Source organism: Amphiura filiformis, chromosome 15 (assembly GCF_039555335.1).
Source record: "Amphiura filiformis chromosome 15, Afil_fr2py, whole genome shotgun sequence".
In the NCBI taxonomy this organism is placed as follows: Eukaryota; Metazoa; Echinodermata; class Ophiuroidea; order Amphilepidida; family Amphiuridae; genus Amphiura; species Amphiura filiformis.
Window position 1 is genome coordinate 11,752,194 of NC_092642.1, and position 19,422 is coordinate 11,771,615.

A 19,422-nucleotide genomic window follows, 5' to 3' on the forward strand; every position below is an offset into this window, starting at 1 on the left:
AAAATACAATTTACAGGAGGACGTTTCTGCAGTGAGTCTGACTCAGTACCTTTATCACCCTTGCATTTTGGCATGATTATCCACCACTTCACTATAACTATGCTACGATTTTTAGTTCACCAACACCAGTTCTAGCTAATGCTAAGGTAAATGATGCACCTAGAAGAGAAAATAGTAAATAAATCAATAACATAAAAATATCCTTCTCAATGTACCAAAAAGAGCTCCTATTACATGCGAGCATGCCATAAAGATATTATTTTTAGTAATATTTTGCATTTTAATGTATCCAACATGTTTAAATCATGAAAATAACCCTTTCAATTGATTGCTCATGTCCACATTATCCCGAAAAATGGGGTCATTTGTCTTCCTATGATGTCTAGTTCAAAAGTTATGTCAGTTTAATTGAATTTTGACGGAATCCAAGATGGCCGCCAAATGAACCCCATGGGACAATATTTAATTTTGGGAACATCAAAATTCATTTACTAGACACCTTCAGGATTACAAAAATGTAAGTTAGAAAAAAAACACTGGGTGTATGGGAACCCCTCTGGTGACTAGACTAATAGGGTTTCGCGACAGCAAATCGTAGCATGAAGTTCGTATAGATATGGTGTCACCTAATCAATTAGACCATATAGATCCATGAGATATATGACTTGACGATACATTTATCAAAATTGGGTGCGATATAACTGGGACTTGTCTTGTAAAGTACTGTAAGGGACTTTGATACACTTTCGCTGGCACCAGACAACCAAACATGGCTTCACCGGTGGCTTCTTCACTAGTTATTCTGATCACAGGTTGTGCCCAAGGGATCGGCAAAGAAACAGCTTTGTTTCTTGCACGAGATCCACAACGTCGCTTCAAGGTGTATGCTACTATGCGTAATATGGCGACAAGACAAGAGGAGTTGAAAACAGAGGCAACGAATATTCTTGACGATACACTGTTTATTCGGGAATTGGATGTTACCAAACAACAAACTATTGATAAAACTGTGAAGGAAATTATCGACATAGAAGGAAAAATGGACATTCTGGGTAAGATTTTAATTATGTATTAGACATGGTAACATGCCGAAATGCTTACTTACTTGCAGAAAAATACAGCACTAATTATTTTGGGTTAAACTTATTATCCTATTTTGCCAAATGAAACATAGCTAAATCGTAATTCCTTAGTAAGTTCTAACTGAGAATTAAAGTCAAATTTTAATAGGTTTGCAATGGGGGGGGGGATTTAGTCAAAAACAAGCAATTTTGCATGATTTCTAACAATTTCAGTCTTAAATTTCAAAGACTTGGCACAAGTCTAAGCATTCACATACATTTGATATTTCACGTGAGTTTTGATATACGGTAAATTGGTTATGAAAGATATTAGAAAATATATTTTTCAAAACTTATAACACATAACCTGAAATTAGTTTTAGTACAAATGACTTGATTGTATGTCTCAGCATACAACAACAAAAACCACTCTAAAAACGCAATATTTTTGGCCCTTATTTAAAAAAGTAGCCAAATTATAAAATGTGACCTTTATTGCCAGTTAGAACTAACTAAAGGATTCGGATTCAGCTATGTTTCATTTGGCAAAACTGGATAATATTTTTTAATTCCATGCTGTATTTTTCTGGAATAGAGAGTAGGCAAGTCATTGGCTCAACATTGATAGCTTTTGGACAAGTGACAAAGATCAACCAATACCTTATGATAAAGCCTAGGGTTGTGTAGTGCTTCAGTCTGAAGGTCGGATCATTTTGGGGTAATTAGAAAAAGATTATGTTGAGGGTAAAAATTCCGAAATACCGGCAATTCGACAGATCCTGTTGACGAATAACGACGACGACGACGACGACGACGATGATGATGATGATGGTGATGATGACGGTGATGATGATGATAAAACGTAAGGAAATATTTCAAATTCTTTTCAGTCAATAACGCAGGAATATTAAATACCGTCTGGTGGGAAACAGGTCCAATGGAGACATTCTATGAAGTCATGGAAGTAAACTATTTTGGATGCGTCAGAATGACTAGGGCAGTAGTCCCATACATGAAAGAAAAACGGAATGGCAGAATTCTTCAAATCTCAAGTGTCAATGGATTCCATGGTAGGCCTAATTGTTTTCTGTTATATAATAGTTTCCTTTGAATTAATGTTGCAAAATAACCGGTTAAAGAATCTTGTCCTCAAGACTTAAAACAACATTAAAAAGGTAACAAAGGCATTGGTTTGCTGATTTTTCAAACAATTAGGTATTCCTATTTGTGCATCATACACCGCATCCAAGTTTGCCCTGCTGGGTTTCAGTGAGTCTATTGCTCCACCACTGAGGAAATTTAACATCTGGTAAGTAGACTACAATCATGTTAGGTAATATAGCCTTATTCTTTATGAAAACTGTTAGTTGTGATAATATATAATCTTGTAAGGCATTGAGCAATACCATTTTACAATTAAGTCTGAACAATTAGTTGATAAGTCAATAATAACAAACATCGAAGCAACATCGACGGTTGATCCCGAGATCGATCAAAATCGCCTGTTTAGTTCGCCACAACAACTTCCGGTTTTTGGTCTTGATTATCAATAGATTGACTATATAGTTGTGATAACATTAATCTTTGCATGTTAGGCATTGACCAATACAAATTTACAGTTAAGTCTGAAAATTAGTTGATAGGTCATTAACAACAAACATCGTAGTAGCATCGACGGTCGATCCTGAGATCGATCAAATTTGGCTGTGGTGCTTCAAGGCGGAGCTATTATTATTAAGACGTCTTTTGTTTCTATCTGGACGTTTTCAATTAAGGCCCAATTTCTACCAATCTTGAGAGCTCTATGAAAATCTCAAAGAGAACAATTTTGTTATTAGTCTAGTGGATAACCCTAATAATAATAATAATAAGAGAGACTTAATATAGCGCCCAACGCTGATAGCCTCTGGGCGCTGAACAAATAAAATACCTTAAGCTACAAATACAGATATACTTAACTTAAACATGATAATAACACGCATATATCTGACACATATTAAACACCTTAAGATAAGCAAGATAATACAAAACCAATTTACATTATTTACGAGTATATTGAGTCAAATATTACTTCAACAATATAAATTAGGATATACAAAAACAAAGTACATATTTAAAAGTATCATATATACAGAAATAGCACAAATTAAAATAACTTTGGGAATGTGAAGATGCGTGACCAGCACAATAACAGGAAAATGGTAACCCAGGAGAGGAGAGGTTACCAGCACTTCACTCTCAGTATGTGCAACAGCAACATACTCCCTGAAACACTAGGGCTGAGTTCACGAGAATGATAAAAGCGATGTGCCCGGCACAACAATGACGTAGAAAATCCCTGGAGAGGAGAGGTTACCAGCACATCACTCTCAACAAGTGCAACAGCAACTTGCTCCGTAAGATGACAAATCGGCAGGGTAAGCAAATTAAATAAACATATACATGAAAAATGGTTGTATAACAGCTAGGTACATCAATATATAAAACCCCAAAATGTGAAATCAGATTAATCTGGCAGCGTGAATAAATGCGAATTGAACTGCTCAATAGATTTTGAACCGCGAATGAATGGTGGGAGTTTGTTCCAAAGTGACGGCGCGGATGACGAAAATGCGCGATAGCCGTATGTAGCAGTCTTGAGTGATGTAACTGGCTGTGGTTTTAGAAGCACTTCAGACGATGAACGAAGGGTACGAGCAGGCTTCCGAACTACAATGATCTCCTTGATGTAATCAGGCGCGAAACCGTGGATGGCTTTATAGGTAAGCAGAAGAATTTTGAAGATAATTCTTTTCTTCACAGGCAGCCAGTGGAGTTGGCGCAACACAGGTTTCATATGACAACGGCCTTTTACTCTGGTAACCAAACGCGCAGCCGAATTTTGTATTCGCTGTAATTTATCCAATTCGGAATTCGGAAGACCAAACAGCAGCTAATCGCAAGGTGATGAAGGCATGTACCAGTTTCTCCGTTGAAGGTTGATCAAGGAAACTACGCAGTCTACCAATCTTGTACAGCGCAAACTAAGCACTCTTGCAGATACTGCTGACATGCTTGGACATGGTTACGTTGCTGTCAATAACAACACCGAGGTTGCGAGCTGAAGATGTTGTTTCAACGTCGAAGTCACCGATATGGAGAGAAGAAATCGGTGTTGTTGGTACAAAACGAGAATGAAGATGCAAAATCTCTGTTTTGCTGTCGTTTAGCATAAGCATGTTTTTCACCATCCAGCACTTGATATCCTTTACACAGCTTTCGACAATGTGTACAACGTTGTCCAATTCACAAGATTTGAAGGTGAAATACACTTGTGTATCGTCTGCATAAATAATGCACTGTAAGCCGTGGGCTTCTACAATTTCTTCAATGGGCGATATATACATTGTAAAAGCGAGAGGGCCAAACACCGACCCTTGTGGCACACCACGTGTCACGGGTACAGGATTAGATTTCGTACCATCAATCACAACATACTGTTGACGCTCGTGAAAATATGACTCCAGCCACTTAAGTGCAAGGCCACAAATACCGAAGCGATTTTGCAGACGGCGAAGGAGCGCATGATGATCAATCGTGTCGAAAGCTGCCGACAGATCCAACAGCACCAGCATGACTTCACAATGTTTATCAAGGGCACGAAGGATGTCATTTGTGACACGAACTAGAGCTGTCTCGGTGCTGTGGAACTGTCGGTAAGCAGATTGGGCTTTTGCATGAAAGTTATTTCAGACAGATATTGCTGAATTTGAAGAACCGCAGCACGCTCCAAAACTTTATGCAAAAAAGGCAGGTTCGATATTGGACGATAGTTCGCCAGCACATTTGAGTCTAATGTAGGCTTCTTGATCAGAGGTGAAACCAACGACACTTTCAACTCAGCAGGGATATAACCACTTGAAAACGACTCATTGGTAATCTTCGTGATGACGGGTAAGACCGAATCCAGCATCTCAGCGAGAAGCGGTGTCGGAATTGGATCCAGGGTGCAAGATGTTTTCGAAGACTGCATGATAATCTTGCGAACTTCGTCATCTGCCACATTACGAAATTTCGCGAACTCAGTTGTGCAGGAGTCAGATATATCAACAGACATAGTTCCCGGATCAGAAGTGACAAGTTGCGAGCGAATATTGTCTACTTTTGAATCAAAGAAATCTTGAAACTGACTGGTGAGGCTCTGAAGAGAATTAGAGTCCGGAAGGGTCTTGGCTGGCTTAGCAGTGGTGAGCTTGTCAACAGTGCGAAACAGTTCGCGTTGATTACAATTCGAAAGTTTTGTGTTGTAATAGACTCGCTTTGCAGACTCTAGTGATGTACGATAGTCGGAACAGAAAGAATGAAAAATCTGTTTGTCAATAGTAAGACCAGACTTGATCCATTTTCTTTCCAGACGACGTTTCTCTCTTTTTGAAGCACGGAGACTGTCATCGTACCAAGGTGCGTGGGGCCGGAGGGATATTTCACGTTCACATTCAAGTGCATGTTTGTCAAATGCATCATGAAGCACTGAGTCGTACGTTTTAACAAGAGCTGAAAGATCACGATCTTCATGATCATTAAACAAAGAAGACGACTTGATAAAATGTCTTTTAAAGTGTAAACTTGGGTATCATATTTAGGCTTTATATATAGTTTCAGATGGGTAGAAGAAGAAATTTGGCATTTCGATATATCCAAAGTCAAAGTTTAAACAGGGGTTAAAATTGTTCAAATTGAGTTACCCCAATTCCAAAGTATTCCTCTGGTAATAAGAATTTATAAAATATAGTTATAGAGTTATATGTGAAAAGATCGAATGTCAATATTTCGGCCCCACTTGGGTCAAAACAGAAATTGCTTCCAATTTAAATGTTTTTAAATGGTTTCAAAGGTTTATCTTGATAGAGCAATCCAAAAAAGAATAGTTTGCACGATTTAAGACATTTGGTTACGAAGGAAATTTCTTTCTATTACTATCATATCGTGAAGTACCAAACAGCTGTTTCAATTCAATATGTTAGAAAGATATATTTCTGCTGATGACCCCATGTTGACATTGGTTAAATAACCTGTATTTTTTACAAATTAGTGACATTTCTTGTCCGCCATTTTGATATGCGTGACGTATTAAGAATCTTTCCAACCAATCTAATCAGCAGCTCCTTCACGATCTGCTCACGGGTCGAACAAAATATTCACCACGTGCTTTATATCCTTGCTTAGGACATCGCTGTTCTGAGCCAAGACGTTAACGCACGTTCAGTGGCCTAACTAGGGTTGGTAGCGCCCGGGGCAAGAAACAAAATTGGCGCCCCTACCCCGGCCCCTCACCCAAGAATATCTTAGAAGCGGGCAGTGGCATAGCTAGGGGTTTGTAGCGGCCAGGGCCAAGGATATATAATGTCCCTCCCCATTCTTGAAACAATTGCGCGCGGAGCGCGCGAAATTTTGGACAAATAAGGCCTATCACTAATTAATTTTGGTTACTAGAAGTTGATTATCAGTCTTAAAATGTTCTTTCAATTGATTTTGTGTTGAAATGCGCACGAAGCGCGCGAAAATTTTGACTTTCATCGCTTGGAGGGGCGCAGAATCGATGTTGAATTGGTCAATTTGGCGCCCCCCCTAATGGTAGCGCCCGGGGCACGTTGCCCCCCTCTGCTCCCCGCTAGTTACGCCACTGCGCACGTTAATTTCTTGTGAGCTCATGTTTTCAAAGTAAACTTGAAATATTTGCATCTCTTGATTTGCAGGGTTTCTGTAATCGAGCCAGGTTATGTTGCGACAGATATGGTTAAACAGTTTGGTGACAACCCTACCGACGCATTTGAAAAAGCAGCCGGTTTAATCATCCCAGGAGAAGAAGAGCGAAAAATTGTCACGAATATGCTGACCTCCGACCCGGAAATCGTCGCAGGAAATAATATGCTGGCCCCTCAAGATTTGGCAAAACAGTTGCAAGATGTTATCCTCTCACCCAAACCAGATTTTCGGTATCAGACGTCAAAGGCAATTAAGAGATTGGCAAGGGAAAAGTTTGTTGACCCGACGGGCAACGCGATCATGAATGCTTGGTTGAAGCAGTAAACTGGAATTGACGATATTATAATCATCACACTTGCAACTTACAGTGTTCCAATCTTAAATGACGATACTATAATTATCACACTTGCACCTTACAGTGTATCGATCGAACACTAATCAAATTCCATTCAACGTCATCCTTAAGGAATCGGATAGCAACGTTTACACACACTTTTTGTTAGACTTGCATTCTGAATACGAGGAATGTCCTTCTGATATCAAACAATTTTGATTTGTGATATGTGATATAATATAAATTTTATGGCAAATTATTAAAATTGTGTTATTACATATTTTTCCCTAAAAGACCTAAATTCTTTAGGTGTTTTGGGATAAAACAAATGTATATATTTAATACGAAAGGTCAAAAATGGCAAATAATAGACCCCGTTTACTCCCATCGAGAAACACTTTAAATACATATTGTATATGTACAAAAGCATGGTGAAAAAAATGAAACTGAAACTGAAAACTGATAACCCATTTTTGTGGTTCCTCCCTGGTTCAACCAGTACCTTAGGATAAGTCTCAGGGTTGTTTTAAGTGCTGTAGTCTGAAGGACGGATTATTATTAGGACAAGAATCATGTAAACATGCCAGCATTTCGACAGGTTCAGTTGCCAAATGATGATGATGATGATGATGATGATGATGATAATGATAATGATGATGATGATGATGATGATGATGATGATGATGATGATGATGATGATGATGTTTTGAAACAATCGGTATATCCCCTCAAAACGCGTTTTAACAGCTATTCGGCTTTATGCTGTATCCAAAATGTGTCTACCACCGCGCAGAGAGTTTTATTCGGGGTCGAATACGCAATTAGCTTCGTGTAAACCATAGAAATAAAAAGGCAAAGTAATTTCACCGGATGGAGAAACTGAACTGTTTGAGATACTTGCTGGTGTACTGCAAGGAGACACCCTTGCCCCATACCTCTTTGTGGTGGTATTGGACTATGCATTGAGGGAGGCAGTTGAAGGCAAAGAAGCGCAGCTTGGATTCCAGCTGGAAAGAGAAGAAGCAGACGAATCGGACCTGAAGTGCTAACAGATGTAGATTATGCAGACGACATAGCTCTACTGTCAGAGGAAATCCACCAAGCCCAAGAGCGCCTGCAAAGGTTTGAATCATCTGTTGGAAAAGTTGGCATCAAAATGAACACTTCAAAAACAAAGTTCATGTCTTTCAACCATAATCAACAGATATCTATCCAGACAAACAATGACACCAAACTTGAAGAGGTGAGCGACTTCAAGTATCTGGGTGCATGTATGGTTAGCACGGAAAAAGATGTAAAAACACCGTCGAATCCGTTCTAACCTATGGATGTGAAGCATGGACCATGTCTCCCAGACTACACCAGGCACACACACAAAAAAATCGTCAGTTATATTCATCCTTGGTGTTCAATAACCTAATAATTTTGGATTATTCTGAAATATACATTTTGTTAATTGGACTTTTCTTTCTCATTTGACACCCTGTTCGTGAACATTGAGCAAGAATTGACCAAGATATGCGCCTCGAAACTCTCAAACCCCAAAATGAAAAGTTGCAATTTTAACGATTCAATTGTGCAAGTTACACCATTTGGTCTAATACCATTTGGTCTAATTCCCGTTTAGTCTATATTCATTTGGTCTGTTACCAGAAAGGCTAATAATTATATAGTCTAATTTCTATTTAGTCTAATATTGTTTGGTCTAATAACCGGTATGTCTACTAACCATATAGTCTAATAACCATTTGGTCTAATATTTCTTAAATAACCGTTTGGTCTAATAACCGTTTGGTCTAATAACCGTTTGCTCTAATACTCGTCTAATAACCAGTTAGTCTAATACAATTTCGTCTATTTATTAATAAACTAAATGCTTGTAAGACTAAAATGGTTTGTAGACCAAATGGGTATTAGATCAAAATGGGTATTAGACCTATTGGTTATAGACCAAATGGGTATTAGACTAAATGGTTGTTAGACTAAATGGTTTTAGACTTAATGGTTATTAGACTAAACGGTTATCGGACCAAATGGTTATCGGACCAAATGATTATAGGACCAAATAATTATTGGACGTAGTGGATATAGACCTAATGGGTTTAGACGAAATGGATGTAGACGAAATAGATATTAGACCAAATGGTATTAGACCAAATGGCAAATCCCCATACTATGTGGGGGATGTTTGTACTTATTTTGGTATCACTGGATAGAGGATACCTACAACTATACGTTGGCATCAAATATATTAGTATAGGACATTTAATATTAAAAAAATTAGGGGTTTCTAGTTATACAATACTATAGATCCACCTGATTTGTACAGTTAAGTATACGATTCGTCTCTTTGCCGAATTCATTAATCGCACTTAGGCGCGATTCGTCCAAATCAAGATTTCAATATCTACGTCGGGGAGTAAGATTTATCATTAAGTTTTGGTGGAAATAAAAGATAACCTGAAACATAATCATAAGCATACAAAAACTCAAGTTGCTCAAAATTCTCGATTTGTCTCTTTGCCGAATTCATAACGATATCATTAGATTTATATAGTTTACTTCGAGGACTGTTAAATGTCACATATATAATTTTTTAATATTTTGCCATAAAATTCCTCGTATTCAGAATGCAATTAGATGTTTCTGATATTCTCCAGGCCCCATAACAACAGGGCCGGATTTACCATAGGGCCAGATGGGCCCGGGCGCGAACTTTTTGGGCCCCAAATTTTTTGGGCCCCCAAAATTGCCCTATGCAGTGTGCATCTTCCATTTTAGCCGAAAAACACCATGTTTTGGGCCAAAATAGTGTACAAAATTACAAAATTTTGCGCGCTTCGCCCGCCCTGGCCTATTATACAGCAAAATTCAGCTTCAATTTGGGCTAAAGTAGTTTAGAATTGAAATTTTTCTCGCGCTTTGCGCGCAAATGTCCTAGTTAAATCTAAAAACTTGGCCACTTGAGTGCACATGCTTTCCTCACGTTGCGTTTGGGGCCTCCAAATGTTGGTTTGGCCCAGGGCCCCCAAAAAGGTAAATCGCGCCCTGTATAACAATACTGTGCACAGGTTGCTATCCGATCCCTTTACTTGGAATTATTGTGATACAAGCTTATAAAACAGTGAATACAACAAAAGGATTTCAATAACCCGGTAAACACAAAAATGTTTTAAACGTTATAAACACGTCTCAGTTTTTGTAAAAACTTTTAAAATTTTTGGTATATAAAACCCTGTATAAAAATTCCAAAAAATAATTTAATGTTGTCAAAATATTTTTGCAAAATACTTTGCCAACACTTAAATAACTTCATGCTAGAATATTTTTATATAGTTTTCAATAATGTTATTATAACGTTTTATACCATAATAACATTTATATAAACCGACATTTAAACGTTTTCTGCAAAAACGTTTTGTGTTTGCTGGGAATCAGAAAAAACCCCACATTTTCTTCAGGTAATCTTCGTCAGTATGGTTATGGTTTTGTGTCAGTTCTTCTTCACTGTACTTTTCAGTTATATTGTATTCCGCTTCTTTTCTCCTTTTGTTTTAGGGATTCTCTCCAAATTGTCCCTTTGAAATCCGATAGCCCCTTTGATCATATGAAAGGGAATATAATAATTTTAAAGGGGAGGCAAAGGGGACTTCATAAATTTTCATCGGGAAGCACATATTGTGTTTTAACAGGTTCAACGAGGAGGTACTCTGCGGGGAATGGGCTATTCTAGATGTATTCCGCACCCCCCCCCCCTATGGAAGACACTTCCGGAATTCGGGGCTAATATTGACAGCCGGAATTCACATGTCAGGAAAACCCCATGGAAGACACTGCCGGAATTGTGGTAATATGTCTAATATGGCCAGCGGGAATGCACGTAAATGTAAATGTCTTCCATAGGGTTCCAGCTGGAATTAGAACATTTTTTGTTTCCAGTCAGAATTCAAGTAAATGTCTTTCATAGGTTAATCGAGATGGTGATCATAAGTGAAGATTCTGCTGGAATTGGAGCATTTTTGACCATTTTCCAGCCGGACTATTAAGAAATGTGAATGTCTTCCATCGGCACATCATGGCCTTTCATAATCCCCACTCTTGTTTTTTCGTTTATTTCAGCAGCCGATATCAGCACCTAATCTCAATGTCTTCCATACCCTCCAGCCGGAATCTTTGCTAAAAATGACTGGAATTCTAGACACATCTCAATTCCAGCTGGAATTGTATTTTTTTAAATGTCTTCCATAGGGGGGGGGTGCGGAATACATCTGGAATAGCCCAATGGAATTGCAATCGACCAATCACCCTTGCTAACCTCCTAATATCGTTATTCCATGGGCAGCTATATACTCCTCCTTTAAATGTTAAAGGTCCGTGACCCGATCGACAGCATAATTCCCCCGATTTTTCTCATTGTTGAGTTTTTGGTATCATTTAATAGATTATATTTTTCTCATTACCATCCTGAAATTTGACGATCCAATTTGATGTATTTTTGGAGAAATCAAGAAACAAACAGGCTATACTGGTAACCACCTTCGACATTCTGGGTAGTGTAATGGGGGTGGGGGGGGGGGGGGCTAAGATTTTATGGCACGTCAAAATGGGGCAAAGATTTTTTGGCACGGCTCCACGGGGAAGCGATTTTTGGCAGATCACTTTGAGAATTGGGGTACGCCTATCCACATCCACTGAAACCACACTGGGGTACGCATACATAATTTTTGCACATTAGGCATATGGATCTTGTTAGCATTTACTATTGGACGTTCATGTAGGCCCTACTATTTGATATGTCAATTCACACTTGGCTTTCTTACTGTATGCCTCCTTGCTTACTAATATTTTTCCAGCTTTTAGTGTATCACTGTCATGTATCACTATCACTGTGCTTTGGTTTTAGTGATTTTTGGCTTTACCACTTTCATCCGCAGGCCCCGGCCGCAGGCCTTTCCACATCCACTGAAATCAATTTTTATCCTCCATGGACCATGTACATTCCTACTTTCTCTCTGTTTTTTTACACCCCAATTCTTTTCAGTATGCATACTACAGTCTAATATTTGAGACCTTCCTTGACTTGTGTTTTATCCAGCAATTTTGGCTTATTTTTCACTGTCATCACTTCCAGTGTACTTTTGTACTGTTTTCCTAACACTTATTTGGGCTCTGGAATTGGACACTTTTGGCTATTGAACTTTGCATGTTTTTGTGCCTACATAGGTTGTTTGATTGATCGTACGTGCACGGTGATTTTTATCACTTGTTCTAGTGCACTTTTGTTTGTATTCTCATTGATTCATGTTGTTTCTAAAGGCTTAGCACTTCTGTGTGCCTTGGAACTGGTAATGTTTGGTGATCGAACTTAACCTTCTTCTAATGCTACATTTGCTGTTTTTTGCTCCCCCTCTGCGTACCGTACTGTCTGTTCAATTAGCTTAAATTCTTGCATTCTTAGGATATTTGAAAAAATATAAATATTGTGGTCAAAGTCATCAAAGAAAGTTGTTAGCACAGCCTTACACCTAACGTGATTTACACATTTCAAATTCCAAAGTTCAAATTCCGAAGTTCAATTTAAAACCCCATTTCTTTTCAATTTTGTCTTATTTTAGGCAGTTACTTGGGTCTACCAAAAGGGTTCGCGACCTTTTCACAAATCGAGTGGGACGGTCCATTCTCAACTTAGGGTATAGACCCTATTAAATTCCCCACGCCAAGTCAGTGTAGGGCCTACCGTGCTCGTTTTCTTTCCAATTGTTCATATTCAAGGTGTCCTCTTGTATCATTTATTGATCCTTGGTATGTTTTGTGTCCTCGTCCGTTGAGTTCACCCATGTTTAGATCATATAAGAGTATCCTCTCTTCTCTGGAGGCAGAAAGAGTGATAGCGCCCTCTGTTGGTCTTAATTAAATGTTATTTGTTGACTGGATATAGCCACAAGTTGGGTCAATTCACAAATCAACTAAAGAACTGACCTATATCGCAAAATAGGGCAAAGAGCAACAAGTTGCGATAAAAAGTGTCAACATTAGTACAAATATATAGTCAAAATAGAATAGTCTACACCAGCTGTCTCGGCTACCTAATATTTGCTCTAGTACCATACATACAACATGGCTTCACAAGTTATTCTGATCACAGGATGTGCTCAAGGCATCGGCAAAGAAGCAGCTTTGTTTCTTGCACGAGATCCACAACGTCGCTTCAAGGTGTATGCTACCATGCGTAATATGGCGACAAAACAAGAGCAGCTGAAAACAGAGGCAGGGAATATTCTTAACGATACACTGTTTATTCGGGAATTGGATGTTACCAAGCAAGAAACTATTGATAAAACTTTGAAAGAAATTATAGACATTGAAGGGAAAATTGATGTTTTGGGTAAGATTTTAATCATTTGAAATTAGTTGTATAATATGTCGCAAATTTAGGCACACCATTGGCTCAACATTGCTAGCCTTTGCAGAAGTGACAAAATGTCAACGAATACCACAGGATATTAGGCCTAGGGTTGTTTACTGATTTATTCTATTTGTCGAATTAAGAAAAAGATTATGAGTAGGGTGAAAATATTGAAATACCGGAATATCGACAGATTCTGTTGCCAAATAATAACGATGATGATGAAACAAACATTACAAATGTCAGTGTACCCAAGGGTTATTGTGCCCAATCCATCAAAACCATAGTTAGGGCAAAAACCTCAATTTGGTGACCACTCTGGCCGGCACCATCTTGAAAAAATTAGTTTTGAACCAGAGGACCTAAAATCGTGTACAATGACACTTTTTTTGCATAAGTTGACCACAAGGATTTCGAATCTGACATTACTTTGTCATTACGACCTCATTTTTACCCAGAAATCCAAGATGGTGGCCGCCGGCGCTATCTTGTAAAAATAAATTTTGAACCAGAGTACCTAAAATCGTGTAGAAAGACACTTTTTCCGGTAAGTCGACCCCAAGAAATCCGAATCTGACATTAATTTGACGTTATAACATAATTTTTGCCCAGAAATCAATTTGAATGAGAGCAGAAGCATAAGTGTGTCCTTTCCGCCTTATCTGGGGTTCATGTCCCTTTTATGGGGTTTAAACTGCCTTATCTTGGGTTTACATCCCTTATCTAGGGATAAGGCGCCTTATCTGTGGTTTAGACGGCCTTATCCTGGGTTTACGTTCGTAACCCAGATAAGAGTGCACACCAGTAAATACAAGTCTCCTACACCCTGGGAGAAAAAAAATCAGTGTTTCAAACGAGGAAACGTGCAATACGACTGAATTAAATCCATTAGAAAAGGCTTAAAACCCAACTATTAGGCCCTGATTCATATTTAATCCTCATTTAGGCCTGGGAAATAGATTGTGTGTGAACAATGAGCAGGATCTGACTTTTTATTACAATTTGGCTAAACTTTCAAAATGTGTTACATTTCAGAAACACTAAGCTATTTGTAAGGTGGCGTGCGTTGTATGGGCTATAGGGTGATCTAGAAAAAAATGCTGGACTCCGTATATAATTTCTACAATAGATGACTTCATCTGACCTCCGACTTGCAGAAAGGGTAAGTTTTGAAGAACTGAGTCGCTCTGGAGTCAAGACCCTGTTTGTACAGAAAGTCAATGGGAGCTATTTACTGGTGTGCACCCATAAGGCATCTAACCCCTAGATAATGCGCCGTAACCTCAGATAAGGGACGTAGACCCCCGTAAAGCAGTCCAAACCCCAAGTAAGGCGCCTTAACCCTAAATAAAAAAAAAAAAAAATAAGGAACATTAACCCCAGATAAGGCATCTAAATCCCACATAAGGTGCCTTACCTCTAGATAAGGGTCGTTAACCCCAGAAAAGGGTCGTAAACCTCAGATAAGGCATCTAAATTCAAGATAAGGCACCTTAACCTCAGATAATAGACGTAAACTCAGATATGGCAGTCTAAACCCCAGATAAGGCGCCGTAACCCCAGACAAGGGGTCTCAGATAACGTACGCCTCAGATAAAGCAGTCCCAACCCATAAGGCGCCATAACCCTAAATAAGGAACATAAACCTAAGATAAGAGAAGTAAACCCCAGACCTGGCAGTCTTAACCCGAGATAAGGCGCCTTAACCCCAGAAAAGGAACGTAAACCCCAGATAAGGCGCCTTAACTTCAGATAAGGGACGTAAACCTAGGATAACACAGTCTAAACCCCAGATAAGGCATCTAACCCCATATCAGGCGCCTTAACCCCAGCTAAGAGACGTAAGCCCAGATAAGGCAGTCTAAACCCAAGATAAGTCGCCTTCCATCAAATAAGGAGCGTAAACCCCAGATAAGGCATCTAAACCCCAGATATGGTGCTTTATCCAAAGATAAGGGACGGAAACCGCAGCTAAGGGACGTAAACCGCAAATAGAGCAATCTAAATCCCAGATAAGGGACGTAAACCCCAGATAAAGCTGAAATGACACATATATGCTTTCATATACATTACTATTTTATAATAAGCCAAAAAAAGGAGTTAATTCATGATCCTAGGTGCTCCCATTCAAAAATTACATTTACGCCTTACCAAATAGGGCCATCTTGGATTTCTGGGCAAAAATTATATTATAACGTCAAATTAATGTCAGATTCGGATTTCTTGGGGGTCGACTTACCCGAAAAAGTGTCTTTGTACACGATTTTAGGTACTCTGGTTCAAAACGTATTTTTTCAAGATGGCGCCAGCGGCCGCCATCTTGGATTTCTGGGTAAAAATGAGGTCGTAATGGCAGATTCGAAATCCTTGTGGTCAACTTATGCAAAAAAGTGTCATTGTACACGATTTTAGGTCCTCTGGTTCAAAACTAAATTTTTCAAGATGGTGCCGGCCACCATCTTGGATTTCAGGGTGAAAATGATGCCGTAATGTCAAACTAATGTCAGAATCGGAATCCTTGTACTCGACATATCCGAAAAAATGTCTTTGTGCATGATTATAGGTGCTCTAGTTCAAAGCTTAAATTTTCAAAATGGCGGCGGCGGCCATTTTGGATTATGGCCTCCAGCGAAAAATGCCGGGATTTTCGCGGGGGACATGGGCTATTTTTTTTTTCTAAATGGTCCATAGAAGTCGAATCAATCATCAAACCTTACTAGCCAGAGAGTGGTCACCAAATTGAGGTTTTTGACCTAACTGCCATTAGGAGAAATCAATAGCCGCCTTTCCAAATTTTGTTTGGCGTGGATAAGGACAAAAACGATGAACGTACAGGGTGTCCCAGAATGATTTGTACCGTGTTTGCCAAAATAACTAAAAATAGAAGACGGGCAGTGTATCTATTTTTGATACCTGTATTATAATGTTGGACAATCATGTCTCCTACTTATTCTGTTAATTTCAGCACGCTACCTTTTTGTTTTGGCGTGGCATGGAATAATGTAAAATCGATGAAAAACCTGCTGTTCATTTTCAGCGCAAACGACTCGCATACCCTTGAAAAATGACACAACACACTTGATCAACTCATGGATCTTTTTATGTACATTTAATGTCAATCAAACAACTTTCATTCTTTAACTGATTCGTAACGTCATAAATAATAGATGGATATCGGATATTTAGTGGAAATATGAACGGGGCACAACTAAAATACCTTTTTCCAAATAACTTTGTGCTGAACGCTTAGTAATTTTACAGATTTTCAAAATAGGTTGCATTGTCAAAACTTAGAATTCACCATTTTACGCAATCTTCTATAACTTCTACTACAAACGTCCAATCTTTAAAATCTAAAAAATCTGAGAAAGCTAAATAAATGTAGAACTTAAAATGCAAAACAATATAACCAATAAACATGCCATTCATACCTTAAAAATTCCATCTTTTCCGGTATAGATCATTCTGGGACACCCTGTATAAAGGAAAGTTTCAAATTATTTTCAGTCAATAACGCAGGAGTGCCTTATAAAGCCTGGTGGGAAACCGGTCCAATGGACGGGTTCTATGAAGTCATGGAAGGCAACTATTTTGGATGCGTCAGAATGACTAAGGTTGTAGTCCCATACATGAAAGAAAAACGGAATGGTAGAATTCTTCAAATCTCAAGTGTAGTTGGATTCCATGGTAAGTTATATGGTTATTGTTAAATAATCGTTAAATAATATTGCAAAATAACTCAAGACTCAAAATAAGGGTCAGGCGAATTTTGGACTATTTATATCATTAATTGAGTTATGAAGCCTACTCTTGGGGCCAAGTAAAGAAGATTGTCCTTAAGACTTTAATATTAAAAAGGTAACAAAGACATTGGTTTGCTGATTTTTCAAACAATTAGGCATTCCTGTTGGTGCATCATACAACGCCTCCAAGTTTGCCCTGGAGGGTTTCAGTGAGTCTATTGCTCCACCACTGAGGAAATTTAACATCTGGTAAGTACATGTATCTCGCATTTTGCTTTATTTTACAAAATCCTATCGCAAAGATACGTCTGAGGTATAAAAATACAGATTACTGCGCTCATACCATGTTACGTGTAGTAAGCAGACGGGATCCGGCGCCGTGTTCAAGCGCCTTGTTTAGCTTGACCTACTGCTGTAACTAGTCTCTTCTCCTCATCTGCCTCTCTTATCTCATGTTAAACCAGCTCGCGGCGTTCCTTGTCTGAAGAAGTCGACAACCATATGTGCGTAGTCCAAACAAGCCCTTGACGGTCTAGCTTGGTAGTACCAACCATCTCATTGTTCTTCAGTTTTGACTATGCCATCTCAACTGCCAAGTTGGCTGTCCACTTTCTCTTCTCCCTGACATACCATCTGGCTGGGTGCTCTTGATTACTGGGTCTTTTGAGTCTCTTTTGGGCCATGAATAATCTTGCCTTGGCCACCTTGAACTCTTCTACAAGAACGCACTGGAAAAGTCTACTTAAGCTGAATTTATACTCGATCGCTGAGCGGTTGGTATTTGACCAATAAGGCAGAGCGCTTTTCCGAATGCAACAAAAAGCGCTCAACCTTATTGGCCAAAAAACAATCGCTATAGCTCAGCGATGTAGTATAAATTCAGCTTTAGTGCGGCTACTGTGGATTACGATCCAAGGCTCCTTACTGGTTGTTACTGAATTGGCTTCATGGTTGATGAATTTTTCAACTTCAACAAGTTTTGGTTGTGAAAGGTCAAACGTCAGACTGGTTGAGCTGGCTTTACAAAACCTGCGATCTTAGGCATTTGCTGGTCCGAATAGGGTTGCTTCATATGGTCCTCTAGTTCTTCCTGTGGAACACACTCTTACATTGCTCAAACAGTCTCTTCATATGGTTCTTGCTTGCTTACGAAGCTGTGTCAGTCCTGGTTTTTCATTGGGTCCCGACATTATCATTGTACTCATTATTTTTAATAATATTACTATCCTGTGGATGTGACATCTGTAAAAACAAAAACAAAACATGTAAGTAATTTAAGTGAATAAACTTACACTGAACTTGAACAATAATCCAGAAAGTTAAAATAATACTAATGATCTGGAATCTGCTGATTTACAGGGTTTCTGTTATCGAGCCAGGTTACGTTGCGACTAAGATGAATCAAAGGTTTGGCGAAAATCCCACGGCTCTATTTGCAAAAGCAGCAGCCTATTTAATCCCAGAAGAAGAAGAGCGAAAGATCGTCACAGATATGATGACCTCTGATCCGGAAATCGTCATAGGAAATGATGTACTGGACCCTCAAGATTTGGCGAAACAGTTGCAAGATGTTATCCTTTCACCCAATCCTCATTTTAGATATCAGACTTCGAAGACAATTAAGAAATTGGCAAGGGAAAAGTTTGTTGACCCGACGGGCAACGCGGTTATGAATGCTTGGTTAAAACAGTAAACTGGCATTGACGATACTTTAATGATCATCTCAAAGACGATTTGTACACAGCATCACAGAATACACCACATACTGTAGGCATACATGTATGGTATACAAATATTGAATGTGTATGAGTTCAATGGTAAGAATATTTTCATGAGGTGAAATATGGACTGTTCCATTCAACAAGGCCGAGTTGAATGGAACAGTTGATATTTCACACCAACTCAAACCTGAGATATCTTTTATACACACATGAACCAGGAAAGTATTATAATGTTCTATCATTATTTTGTTTTATATAGGCAGAAAATGGTCACCTTTGGGCTTGTCGTTTAATATGAAGTCAACCTATACAATTACTGGGACTTAGCAAAGTTGTAATTTAAGACTAGTAGTCATATATAGGTGACGTTATAAATTTTGAAGGTGGACCACATCGACTTTGGGCCCCCTGA

The 19,422-nt window shown here is 38.7% G+C and overlaps 2 protein-coding genes across 2 annotated transcripts; both read left to right on the forward strand.

The window, feature by feature from the left end:
- Positions 1 to 582: 582 nt before the first annotated feature.
- LOC140171254 (retinol dehydrogenase 8-like) lies at positions 583 to 11,283 on the forward strand. Its single transcript, XM_072194484.1, has 4 exons — positions 583 to 1,052; positions 1,952 to 2,131; positions 2,277 to 2,370; positions 6,797 to 11,283. Exons 1-4 carry the CDS (start codon positions 770 to 772, stop codon positions 7,128 to 7,130), a joined length of 891 nt encoding a protein of 296 aa, XP_072050585.1. The 5' UTR covers positions 583 to 769; the 3' UTR covers positions 7,131 to 11,283.
- Positions 11,284 to 13,254: 1,971 nt separating this feature from the next.
- LOC140170713 (retinol dehydrogenase 8-like) lies at positions 13,255 to 18,982 on the forward strand. Its single transcript, XM_072193949.1, has 4 exons — positions 13,255 to 13,525; positions 17,054 to 17,233; positions 17,445 to 17,538; positions 18,649 to 18,982. Exons 1-4 carry the CDS (start codon positions 13,258 to 13,260, stop codon positions 18,980 to 18,982), a joined length of 876 nt encoding a protein of 291 aa, XP_072050050.1. The 5' UTR covers positions 13,255 to 13,257.
- The last annotated feature ends 440 nt before the right edge of the window (positions 18,983 to 19,422 follow it).